The 13,998-nt window shown below is 40.9% G+C and overlaps 1 protein-coding gene across 1 annotated transcript in view; it reads left to right on the forward strand.

The window, feature by feature from the left end:
• Positions 1-13,998, forward strand: part of CCDC170 (coiled-coil domain containing 170) — a gene marked incomplete at its 5' end in the record, with an annotated part of 67,805 nt that overhangs the window by 23,477 nt on the left and 30,330 nt on the right. Inside the window, one exon of the mRNA XM_010840905.1 lies at positions 7,633-7,950. Coding sequence (XP_010839207.1) covers positions 7,633-7,950 — 318 coding nt within the window. The remainder of the gene's footprint in view (positions 1-7,632; positions 7,951-13,998) is intronic.

Here is a 13,998-nt window from a genome sequence, read left to right on the forward strand (position 1 = left end):
TTCCCTGTGTTCTTACCACATTTTTTTTTTTTTATTTTTAAACTTTACATAATTGTATTAGTTTTGCCAAATATCAAAATGAATCCGCCACAGGTATACATGTGTTCCCCATCCCGAACCCTCCTCCCTCCTCCCTCCCCATACCATCCCTCTGGGCCGTCCCAGTACACCAGCCCCAAGCATCCAGCGTCATGCATCGAACCTGGACTGGCAACTCGTTTCCTACATGATATTTTACATGTTTCATTGCCACTCTGTCCATTTTTAAATCTGAGTTTTTTTTTTCCCTGATGTTGAGTCATATCAGTTCTTTGGGTATTTTGGATATTAACCTGCCATAAGATTTATTGTTTGCAAATATCTTCCGTTCACTAGGCTGCATTTTCATTTTGTTGATAGTTTGCTGTGCAACAGCTTTTTAGTTTCATGTAATCCCATTTATTTATTTATATTAAAAACATGTTTTTACATTGTTGGTTTCTGCCATACAACAACACAAACCAGCCGTAGTTACATATACATTCTCTCCCTCCCTAGCCTCCCTTCCCTCCTGCCATCCCATCCCTCTAGGTCATACGGAGCATCAGACTGGGCTCCCTGCTCTGCATAGCAACTTCTCACCAGCTGTCTATCTTACACTTGATAGTATACATGTGTCAATGCTACTTTCTCCATTCGTCCCACTCTTGCCCTCTCCCACCGTGTCCACAGGTCCATTCTCTCCATCCTTGGAGCTCCATTTCTTCTCTGCAAGTAGGTTCATCAATATCATTTTTCTTAGAAGGTCTGAGCAGATATTTCTCCAAAGAAGACATACAGATGGCCAACAAACACATGAAAAGATGCTCAGCATCACTAATTATTAGAGAAATGCAAATCAAAACTACAATGAGGTATCACCTCACACCAGTTAGAGTGGCTATCATCAAAAACCAAAAAATCTACAAACAGTAAATAATAAGGAGGATGTGGAGAAAAGGGAACCCTCCTACACTGTTGGTGGGAATGTAAACTGATACAGCCATTATGGAGAACAGTATGGAGATTCCATTTATTTATTTTTGAGTTTGTTTCCTTTGCCTAAGGAGACAGGTTCAAAAAATACTACTAAGACTAATGTCAAAGAGCATACTGCCTATATTTTCTTCTAGAAGTTTTGTGGTTTCAGATCTTCAGAAATGACATGAAGACATGTGGTTTCATGTCTTCAGATTAAAGACATTTAAGTCTTTAATCCATTTTGAATTTATTCTTGTTCGGGGTTTGAGGAAGTACTCCAGTTTGATTCTTTTGCACGTAGATGTGCACTTTACCCAGCAACATTTATTACAAGAGGCTGTGTTTTCCCCACATTATATTCTTTCCTCCTTTGTTGTAGATTAATTTCCCATATAAACGTGAGTTTATTTCTGGGGTCTCTATTTTATTCTATTGATCCATGTATCTGTTTTGTGCCAGTACCATACATTTTTGATTACTGTCACTTTGCAGTAATACTTTGAAATCAGGGAGCATGATACCTCCAGCTTTGTTCTTTTTTCTCAGGATTGTTGTGACTGTCTGAGGTCTTCTGTATTCCCCTACAAATTTTAGAATCATTTGTTCTAGTTCTGTGAAAAATACCTTTGGTACTTTGATAGAAATTGCATTGAATTTGTAGATTGCCTTGGGTGGTATGGTTGTTTTAATTATTTCAATCCATGAGCATGGTATATTTTTCTATCTGTTTCTATTACCTTTGGTTTCTTCACCAGTGTGTTATAGTCTTCTGAATACAGGTCTTTTACCTCCTTAGATTTATGTCTAGGTATTTATTCTTTCTGAGCCAATTGTAAATGAGATAGTTTTCTTGATTTCTCTTCCTGATAGTTGTTAGTGTGTAGAAATGTAACAGATTTTTCATATTAATTTTCTATCCTGCAACTTTCCTGAACTCATTAATGAGTCCCAGTAGTTTTTTGGTGACATCTTTAGAATTTTCTATGTATTAGTATTATGTCATCTGCAAACATGATAGTTTTACCTGTTTATTTCCACTTTAGATTTTTTTTAATATCTTTTTCTTGTCTGATTGCTGTGGCTAAGATCTCCAGTACTACATTGAGAAAAAGTAACTAGAGTGAGCACCTTTATCTGTTCCTAAACTTAGAAGAAATGCTTTCACATTTTCACCATTGAATAGGATGTTAGCTGACATATATGGCCTTCTTTACATTGAGGTATGTTTCATCTATGCCCACTTTCTGGAGAGTTTTTATCTTAAGTGGGTGTTGAATTCTGTCAAAATCTTTTTTGCATGTATTGAGATAATTATATGATATTTATTTTTCAATTTATTAATGTACTGTATCACATTGAATCATTCTTGCATCCATGGGATAAATCCCAATTGATCATAATGTATGATCTTCTTAATGTATTGTTAAAATTGATTTTGCTAGTATTTTGTTGAGGTTTTTTTTACATGTATGTTTATCAGTAATACTGGCTTGTGATTTTCTTTTTAGTGATGTTTTTGTCTGGTTTTGGTATCAGGATAATGCTGGCCTTGAAAACAAGTTTGGATGTGTTCCTTCCTTTGCAATATTTTTTTTTTTTTGAAAGAATTTGAGAAGGATAGATGTTAACTCTTCTCTAAATGTTTGGTAGAATTCACCTATGAAGCCATCTGATCCTTAATTTTTGTTTATGAGAAGTTTTAAAATTACTGATTCAATTTTATTACTGGTGTTTAGTCTGTTCATATTTTCTATTTCTTCCTTACCCAGTCTGGGAAGATTGTGTGTTTCTAGGAATTTGAGCTGGCCAAGTGGTGCAAGGTGTCCCAGAGCTGGTGTTGGCTCCTTCATGTGGGGGGCCGGGTCCTGCTATGGCAGACTCCTGGGTTACAGTGGTCCTGGGTCTGGTGCCTGTCTGCTGGTGAGTGGGGCTGGTTCCTGCAGCCAAGTAAGGTCCCAGGGGTCCCAGGGCTAGTGAGGTGCACTGGGGGGTGGGGGGTGGTCCTGGGCACTCTGATGGGTGGGTTAGGGAATCACGGGGTCGTAAGGCAGCTAGCCTACTGGTGGTGCTATATCCCTGCGCAGCTAGCTACTTGGCCTGAGACGTCCCAGTCCTGATGCCGATGGGATGGTGGATGGGTCTGCAACCTGGTGCTAATAAGCTAGAGGGAAGATTCTAAAATGGTGAGGCATTAAAATGTAAATGAACACTAAAATAATATCTGCTCATATTATAAAAAATTTAAAATGTTCATAAGACCCCAAAATAAAATTAAGAATCATCTCTCCTTCCACTTCTAGCCACAGTTGACACTCTCATTTTAACTTCTAATATTACCATTAAGACTTTAAAGCAATACTATACCTGACAACCTGAAATAGTACTTTTTTGGATGTTCTGCTATGAAATAAGATGAATGTAATGCCTCCTACTTTTTTCTCCCCTTATTCATTTCACAGTTTTTATTATATCATTATATTTACCTTGTCAAGTTATATAATACTTACATTCTGTTCTGTAACTATAAGTCTTCAGTGCTTTGTCTTTAGGTTCATTCAACACGTTTACAATAAATTGAAACAGAGTTAAAAATAACATGGTTATGTAAATATTTTTATTATGGATCTAATCCTAGCATGTGAGGCAGAACCCAATCCATTTTGACAATGTCCCCCTTTACATTTCAGCTGGGAACTGTCCATGGTCCTCCAGGCACAGTCTGACCAGTTCAGGGCAGTGTTTTGCAGTACTGAAGTGAAGCCCAGGAACACACTGGCCTCGTGGACAGTTTAATTCATTGTTAACTTGAGTTTGTCAATAATGAGAATTTCAAATTTAAACTGAATTCTTGTTATTTTCCAAGGTTGATGATGCCACTGGGACAGCTCAGATTTAGGAAAGGCCTTCCTCATTTTGAAGTAAAATGTTACCCTATAGCTTCTTCTCTAACAGATCATGGAACTACAGGACCAAAGGATATTGTGCATATTACATTTTTTAGGTATTTATGCCAAAATTATACCTATTCACACTATCACCAGCAATGCATGAGAGGCATGTTTGGGGGAATTTCTGAGTTTGTTTGTTAGTATTAACTGCAGTAGGTAGAAATAACCAACTAATTTTTAGTTTTATGAAAATTGTCTAGGGTTGGATGAATTAAGCTCAAGCCAGAGGTTCTCTACCCTGATGATAATCAGTCATTTTAGTTCTGAGAGGCAGTTTGATCTCAGACATATCCAAAGCCATAGGATGGTTAGAAATATCATAATAGGAATTAATATATTTTAAAAACACAAACCTTTGAATCAATTCATTATTTCATGCATTTAATTGGGAAGTTAAAATAAATGCCTTGATCATATGATTTATAAATGTTTTTGCTACAAGTAGTCATGAAAGGATCATTATACATTGGTTGCATTACTAGATCTGAAGCTAAAGATTTGTTACATATACACTAACATACGTAAAATAGATAGCCAATGGGAATGTGCTGTATGACTCAGGGGACTCAAACTAGGGGTCTATGACAACCTAGAGGGGTGGGTTGGGGTAGGAGATGGGCGGGAGACTCTAAAAGGAGGGGACATAAGTACACCTATGGCTGATTCATGTTGATGTATGGCAGAAACCAATACAAGATTGTAAAGCAATTATCCTTCAACCAAAAGTAAATAAATTAGGAAAAAATTTTTGTTTAAGTGATTCCCATCACTATTTCCATAGCGCCTGTCCTCATTTGCCCATGCAGTTCCCTCTTGGAAGTCTGTCCTGATTTTGCTCCGAGGGGGCTAGTTGTTTCTTGTTCTGTGAGTCAGTGCGGTCTGACAGCATTCCCGGATCCCGGCCGGTGACACCGATGTCACATTACTTCAGTGTATCCTTGAGGTAGCCATGCAACCAGACCCACTCCAGCTGCTGTCTCCTGCTTAAAGCTCTATCAGTAATTGCATTTGCTGTCCGAGGCCATCTGTTTCCAGCCATTCAGCCCTGCGCCCCCCGAATTCTGAAGCACTTAATCAGAGCGCTGGAGGAGTAGGTCCCCGAGGCCTGGTCGCTGGCTCCCACATTCCTGCATTTCATATGAGAAACAGTATATAGTTAACTGGGCTGAAATGTGTCCAGAAAAAAAAAAAATCTGAGCTGCTGCCATGTGCCACTATATTCTATGACCATGAAGGAATTTTCTGATTTTTAAAAAAAATTTTATTTTATTTTTAAACTTTACATAATTGTATTAGTTTTTCCAAATTAGACATAAGCATTAGTGTTCCAGATTTGTTAAAGAGAACTGTTTTGGCCATGGTCTCTAAGGCAGTGAGACAACAGTCTGATATCAGAGTGGAAAAAATTTCTCATAGCTGAAATATTTTAATTGTGTTTATTGGTCTCTTGGTGTAAGCTGCCAATTGATTAGTTTATTCCAAACTGACAGTACGTCTATAGTACTCAAGTGTCGGATATGTTTTCTGTGTATTTGTAGGAACTTTTGTAAATTCTTGGTTAAAAGTATCTCTCCATTGGTCATGGAAAGGCTCCTCTTTTGCATTAGAGACTTTCTTTCAATGTAAAAGTTGATATATAATTTTCTACTGGGTTTTAGGACTCTGAGGGGATTAGGATTAACTTTCATCCACTGTGTCATCAAATTTAGGACCTCAGTTTTCTTTCTTTTTTAAAAAAAAAATTTATTTGGCTGCACCAAGGCTGAGTTGCAGCATGCGGGATCTTTAGTTGTGGTGTGCGGAATCTGGTTCACTCACCAGGGATTGCACCCTGGCCCCCTGCACTGGGAGTTCGGAGTCTTAGCCATTGGGCCACTGGGCAAGGCCCCAGGACTCAGTTTTCTAACCACACATTAGATTGCAATTTCTAAGTTAATACAGGATGATAAATTCCAATTTATTGTCACCAGTGCTGATGCTAGATTAGAATGTTAGTCTAACTGAACAGATATTGTATTACTATCTAAAAATAAATCTGTGAAGTATTAAAGTATTGTAAATTCTTAAAGTATTGTATTTGTGATAAAGTGTCCTTGACTCTTCATACTATTTAATTCTCGGTGGTAATGGGGCTTCTCTGCAAAAAGAACTGGGTTGGAAAGGGAGTGGAGAAATGGAACGGTCACCAGGAGCCAGAACAGCAAAGCATTTCATGAACTAATTTCCATAATCTTTTTTGATGTGAATTAATTTAATTTGGAACTTGACATCAACAAACTTTTTTTTTAATGAATTTTAAAGATATCCTTTTGATGTCTCTTTGGACCATTCTAGATATAGGAAATAGAAGTAGGTACACTGGTAACTTTCTTGGTGCCCTTTATTTTTACAAACCTAACCATACATATTCTTTAAAGTTATTCTTCTCAGTATGGTTCTGTCTCTCCATTTTTAATCCTCCCACCCCAAAATTGACTACTCCTTCCTATTTCCTTTCTTCAGGGCCTACCAGTATCAGTATTGTCTTTATCAGACAGGGAGATACACTGCTGCTGCTAAGTCGCTTCAGTCATGTCCAACTCTGTGCGACCCCATAGACGGCAGCCCACCAAGTTCCCCCATCCCTGGGATTCTCCAGGCAAGAACACTGGAGTGGGTTGCCATTTCCTTCTCCAATGCATGAAAGTGAAAAGTGAAAGTGAAGTCACTTAGTCATGTCTGACTCCTAACGACCCCATGGACTGTAGCCCACCAGGCTCCTCCATCCATGGGATTTTCCTGGCAAGAGTACTGGAGTGGGTTGCCATTGCCTTCTCCGAGGGAGATACACAGTCAATGAATATTGGAAAAAAGATCTTACTCTCTTTTATACAATGGTGTTTTATGATAATTCTACTCTGTTATTTATCTTCATTCAAATAATTTTTAGTGGCTAATTAGGACTCTGAGAGTTGACTGTTTCCTCAACATCAATTTCCATCTATACCAAGCTTGAGAACACATAGCCCTGTAAACATATTCTACCTATGGATCGAATCTACTAGTATGTTAGCCAGTGATGTATTTTCATTAAATCTCTCCAGAGGTCCCTATAGAAAAGTCCTGTATGTCAGTTTCCTTTTTTTCATCCCTAGGCCTTATTTTTTTCCACTTACTTTAAACAAATGTATTTATTGTTAATTGAAGGATAATTGCTGTACAATATCATGTTGGTTTCTGCCATATATCAACATGAATCACCACAGGTATACATATGCCCCTTCCCTCTTGAGCCTTCCTCCCAGCTTCTACCCTATCCCGCCTTTCTGGGTTGTCACAGAGCCCCGGTTTGAGCTCCCTGAGTCATACAGCACCTTCCCACTGGCTCTCTATTTCACAATAGTGTGTATGTTTCCATGCTACTCTCAGTTTGTCCCACATTTTCCTTCCCCAAACTGTCCACAGTTTGGTTCTCTAGCCCTGATTTTATATCCCTTCTCTTTTTCAGACACTTAAATTCACCTAACATAGCTTTACAATTTAATGTCTTTATGAAGAGAGGATAGGGCACCTAGAATGAAGAATGGAATGAGCATTTAACCCTAACTCCTTGAAGTCATCAGTAAGCAAGATAAATGAGAAGCAAATGCAGCCTCCCCTCGTTGGCTACTAATGCTATTGTCTTCACTTTCCATAATTATTTTAGGACTTGCTCGGTGCCATGGAGGCCAAAGAAGCTCTTGAAAGGGAAGTTAAGGTCTTCCAAGAAAGGCTGCTTGCTGGTCAGCGGGTCTGGGATGCCTCAAAGCAGGAGCTGAGCCTCTTGAAGAGGAGCTCTTTGGAGCTGGAGAAGAGTCTGAAGGCCAGTCTGGAGGCAACTGCAGCCTCCCAGACCGAGCTCTCCTCATTTAGGGAGAAGATAGCAGCCCTCCTGAGGGGCAGCTCGGGCACACTTAGGCCCTCGGAGGATGCCATTCTGGAGAGGATTCGAGAAATGGGCAGCCAGGAAGAGAGCGGGAAACAGGTGAGTGGGGGTTGGGGGCTTACAAGCTTCTTAAGGACAGTCAGCTCCTTCAGTTAGCATATTCAGTGAGTGAGTTGTCTGAATTAGTCAAAGTGTTTCTTCCCAAAGCATCAGTCACTCAGTCGTGTCCAACTCTTTACAACACTGTGGACCCGCCAGGCTCCTTGGTCTGTGGAATTCTCCAGGCAAGAATACTGGAGTGGATTGCCATTCCCTTCTCCGGAGGACCTTCCTAGCCCAGGGATCAAACCTGGGTCTCCTGCATTGCAGGCAGATTCTTTATCATCTGAGCCACCAGGGAAGCCCAAGTTAGTTAAAAGTAGCATTTAAATGTGGTTGTACTACTTTCAGGGATTCCCAGGTGGCTCAGTGGTAAAGAATCCTACTTTCAATTATATATTATATTTTTGAAGTCACATCTCGCTGTGAATGATGCGGGTTCTGCACGCAGAGCTACCCATGCTGAATCTTGTCTCTACTGCATGCTCACTTGCTCCAGATGTGAGGTTCTTGCGAGGACAGCCCTCTGAGATTTTTTTTTCCCCTGGCCTACCGTAGAGGGACAGTCCAGGGTCCACACCCCTATCTGAAACCCTTGAGGCCTGCTGTGGGCTTTTTTCTTTTCTTGTTTTAATTGGAGTGTAATTGCTTTACAGTGTTGTGTTAGTTTCTGCTATATGACTGCGTGCATCAGCCATATGTATAGATATGTCCCCTCCCTCTTGGACCTCCCTCCCACCTCACCCCCATCCCAGCCCTCTGTCATCAGAGAACACTGAGCTGAGTTCCCTGTGCTATACAGCAGCTTTCCACTAGCTATCTATTTTACACATGATAGTGTGTATACTGGGAAAGATTGAGGGTAGGAGGAGAAGGGGACATCAGAGGATGAGATGGCTGGATGGTATTACCGACTCAGCGGCTATGAGTTTGAGCAGGCTCCGGGAGATAGTGAAGGACAGGGAAGCCTGGCGTGCTGCAGTCCATGGGGTCACAGAGTCAGACATGACTTAGGGACTGAACGACAACAAAGCATGTATATGTCAATGTACTCTCTTAGTTCATCCCACCCTCCCCTTCTCACCCTGCGTCCATCTGTCTGTTTTCTACATTTGTGTCACTGTTCCTGTGCTGCAGACAGATTCATCTGTACCATTTTTCTGCTGCGGTTTTTGAATTCAGAATTTTTCAGCATTTAGAAAGGTCACATAGTCCCCAGGAAGGTAGTGGAGAAAGGACCTTGACACGCTGCTCCTCAGTGGGTTCTGGTTAGCATTCCGTAATCAACCACGTTCATCTTCTGCGGCGAAAGCTACAAGCAGCTCGGCTTCGTGGGATCCACCAGGACTGTGAAGAGCCGCAGCCACTTCAGGTCAGGGTTTGTTGCCAGATCCTGTCAGGTCAAGCTTTGCCAGCCAATGAGTTTTGGAAAAAAAAAAAAACAAAAAACCGTCAGCTTTCAGATCCTTTGGGATTTTGGAATTGCAGATAAGAGTTGCTAGGCCTGTAACTGGATCTGCCTCTTAAGGTTATTGTTTGTTGTAAACCTTAAATTAAAAAAAAAATTATTATGAAGTCTTTAACACACTGTCTGGCCAATAGCAATGATAAATATTAACTATTGGTGCCCTGGTCCTGCCTCCTCTCTCACCTCCTCTCTCCTTCTCTGCTTTTCCTGATATACCTGAAACAGTCTTTTAGGGGACCTGTTTAACAACTGGATTTAAAAATGGTTTACATCACACATATGACTGAAGCTTGCTTAATTTTGTTATCTTATTTCTATTATTAACAGTTCTCCTTTCCCATAAAGCTTTGCTTAGCCATGTCAAGTTCAGCCCAGACTCTATTTAAATTGTCATTAAATCCAGATTTTAAAGTCCTACTTAATGAGGGTTTTAACTAAATAACATCCAAATTCTATGATATTCATTAATATAATCCTTTAATTCCATTAGGAACTGTTTCTTCTCCTGAGTTCATTCTTTGCTCAAAAGGAGAAAATGAACTTTTTTATCTTTTAACGTTCCTCAAAAACTCAGAGTGAACACTAACACACAGCTCAGGGTTACCTTTGTAAATTTCCTTTAATGCTAAGACAATTTAAATTCCCTTTGAAAACTCTGCAAAATTCACTTGTGCTCCAGCAGCAGCTCCAGTGACTCCTTTGTCCAAGTGTAGGATTCTCTTTGTGGATAGAAAATGTTCATCCCATAACATGTGTGGGGCTTCCCTGGTAACTCAGACAGTAAAGAATCTGCCTGCAATGCAGGAGACCCGGGTGCAGTCCCTGGGTCGGGAAGATCCCCTTGAGAAGAAAATGGCAACCCACTCCAGTATTCTTGCCCGGAGAATCCCATGGACAGAGGAGCCTGGCGGGCTAGAGCCCATGAGGTCACAAAGAGTCAGTCACGATTGAGTGGCTAATTCGCAGGTAACATATGTGGGTCTCTGATGGTCACTCAGTCTATCTTGTGATTCAGTACACATTTAGGTCCTGGGTTGGAGGAGAAACCCAGGACTGAGTTTACAGGACTCAGAAAAGGACTGAGAAAAGCTTCATTAAATGAGTTACCTTGAATAGTAATAGACGTACTTCAATAGCCAGTGGATCTTTGCCATTACATTTTATTGCTTCCCTCTTCTATTTTTCCAAATGTTTTCCTCAAACTATTTTAATTCCAGCATGTGAAACATGGCATAAAGTTGTCAGCATGATGTATATGTTTATTTTCTAAAGCAAAATGATGTAAATTGGTTAAGCTGGCTATGCCCTCCCCCTCTCCTCGTAAAAATGAGAATGAGTCAGAGCCTTTTTAGTGCCTTTGTCTGCCATTCCTAGCCTGTAATTTTTTTTTCAATAGCTGCCCTCACTCTTTAAAAGCCCGAAATCAAGCCTGTAGCTAGCATCTTGTGTGACTCATTGTCAAGTAAAATCAGGAGAAAACGGATTTTATATATTGTCTTAGAACTGTTTGTGAAGAATGGGAGCTTTACAGATTGATGAATCTGCTGCAGAGGGTGCATCCCCTGCCAGCTGTCGGGGGTAAACACACAGTCCCCAGCTGAGTAACACCCATGTGCCCTGGGCCTGGCAAATCCTCCCCTTCACCGTGACTCCGACTCACTGAACGTTGCTTTTCTTGTTTACCTCTTTGCTATTCATTTTCACTCTCCTGGATTTGCAATTCTAGGTAGAACTCAGGACACCACCCACACGTTTTTCAGTAAGTGCTTTCTACTTGTTCCATGCTCTTCTGATTATAGCAAAACCTAATTTTCTTTTTAAGTACTTTACTATACTTTAGAGCAGGATTTCTCAGCTGTTGACATTTGGGGCTGGAATATCCTTTGTTGTAAAAGCGGTTCTGTGCCTTGTTGGATGTTTAGTAACCTCTCCAGCTTCCACCCACTAGATACTGATAGTACCGCCTCTTCTCCCCGATTGGTGACAACCAGTGGTGTCTCTGTGCGTGCGTGCTCAGTCGCTTCAGTTGTATCCGACTCTGCAATCCTATGGACTGTAGCTCACCAGGTTCCTCTGTCCATGGGATTCTCCAGACGAGAATATTGGAGTGGGTTGCCATGCCCTCCTCCAGGGGATCTTCCCAGCTCAGGGGTCAAACCTGAGTCTCTCATGTCTCCTTCATTATCAGGTGGCTTCTTTACCACTAGAGCCACCTGGGAAGCCCTAGTGATTTCTGTAGTGTTAATGACTCAACTGTGTCTGACTCTTTTCGACCCTATGGACTGTAGCCCACTAGGCTCTCCGTCCATGGGATTCTCCAGGCAAGAACACTGGAGTGGGTTGCCATTCCCTTCTCCAGGGGATCTTCCTGACCCAGGGATCAAACCTAGATCTCCTGCTTTGCAGGCAGATTCTTTATCGTCTGAGCCACCGGGGAAGCCCCGTGGTGTCTCTAGACATTGCCAAATGACCCTGAGAAGTGAAACTGCCCCTAATTGAAAACCTCTCTCTTAGAGGAATGTTCTACTGTGGAGTTCCCAGGAATTCTAAATGAGTATTTCAGTTATGTAGCCTTGAAATTTCGGCACACTTGTAACAGGTGTTTTTGAAATAATGATTTCTTGCACAATGACAGGAAACTATGATATTTTCAGATTTCAGAGTATTGAGGCGAGCCTTTGTTTATTTGTTTTGAACTTTTAGATATTTCCTAGCTGGATAATTATCTGGCTGAGAATTGACCATGAGTGAGTCCCACGATGCCTCCTTAATTGCAAACAAATTAGTACAGGCTCACAAACATTTTTCTAGGCATTTCTTCTGTTCTGCTTTAGAGCACACACAAGGCTATATTTCCTCCAGTGGAGTTTTTTTAGTCCAGTGTGAGAGCTCTGGGGACTCAATGTGATACCATAAACAACCTGAGATATTTCTACAACTCCCCTACTCCCCCTTTCTGATCTCTTAACTCTGCTCTGTTCTTAATCCTCCAATATTCTAAACCAAACATTTACCCAGAAGCTTCAGATACGCTTGCACTGACATTTCATCATCCAGTATTATGTTACATAGTCACTCCTGGCTCCAAGGGCATCTGGGCAAGTCCAAGGATAGAGGTTTCAGCTCTCCCAGCCTCTGAAGTGTATTAATTTCCTAGAATGGCCGTGACGAAGTACCACTACCTAAGGTGGCTTAGACAACAAAAATTTGTTGTCTCACAATGGAGGCTTGAAGTCCAAAGTCAAAGTGTTTGTAGGATTGGTGTCTTCTGAGTGCCTAGAGGGAAAATCTGTTTCAAACCTATCACCTAGCTTCTGATAGCCTCAGACATTCTTTGGTTTATGGATCACATTCTGGGTCTTCATATAATTTTCCCTCCACTTGTGTGTGTCTCTTTGTCCAAAATTCCCCTTTTAATAAGGACACCGGTCATATTGGATTAGGACCCATCCTCATTACCTCATTTTAACTTATCTCTGTAAAGATTCTAATAAGGTCATATTCTGAAGCACCAGGGGACTTCATCACAACTCTTTTGAGGGGACCCAATTCAAACCGTAACAGAAGTTGACATACACATTGGTGGTGGTATAGGGTCAGCCCAGTCAATAGTGTTGGCCATACATATGACAAGAAGGAAGGATAATTTGATTGGTTCCTGGTAGCTCATTTTATATATTTCTTAAGTGAAAATCTAGCTTGAATAATCAGAGAAGAGTTGTTTCTGTCCAGAAGGCACTGGTCCTTAAGTGACCCAAGTGGCTTTTTCTTCAGCTTAGAGCTCTTGTGCTTCCATTGGATTTAATCTTAGAGCAGAAGTGCCTCTCGGGTGAAATCAACAACTCCTTGTCCTTGGAAAGTAAATTAGTTCTCTTAGGGCATTATTATTTCACTTCCAGAATCCAAGCTGCTTGGTTTTGGAGTATTATAGTTTATTTCAGTATCTTTTTTTTGTTTTTAAAAATTGCGGTGTTGTTTTTCAGTTGCTCAGTCGTGTCTGACTCTTTGCGACCCCATGGACTGCAGCACTCCAGGCTTTCCTGTCCTTCATCATCTCCCAGAGCTTGCTCAAACTCATGTCCATTGATATGTGTTCTTTAGTACAAGCCACCCTCCTTCCCTGCCCATTCCAGGCATCTCTAGTGGTTTGTTTTTTACAGAAATAGAAATTAAGGGTTTAATCAGAACAACATCAGTAGGCAACACTTTTTAAAACATTTATATGCTGTGCTGGGTCTTAGTTGCTGCATGAGGCATCTTCGGTTGCAGCATGTGGGATCTAGCTCCCTGACCAGGGATGGAACCTGGGTCCCCTGCATTGGGAGCTCAGAGTCTTAGCTTCTGGACGACCAGGGAAGTCCCACATCTCTAGTGTTGAAATTCCTAGCACATTTTGTCCCACAGAGTATCAGGGATATGTTAACAGATTATACTAAGAAAAAGGAGAGGGAAAAAAAAAAGGAAAAAAGTCTTACTGATTCTTTAGATTTGTCGGTGTGAAAAGCACAACACAATTTTGCAGTTTTGATGGGAAACATTCACCTGGTCACTGGTGTTTGATGTTCCCAAGAACTGAGTCA

Source organism: Bison bison, unplaced genomic scaffold (assembly GCF_000754665.1).
Source record: "Bison bison bison isolate TAMUID 2011002044 unplaced genomic scaffold, Bison_UMD1.0 scf7180017864148, whole genome shotgun sequence".
In the NCBI taxonomy this organism is placed as follows: domain Eukaryota; kingdom Metazoa; phylum Chordata; class Mammalia; order Artiodactyla; family Bovidae; genus Bison; species Bison bison.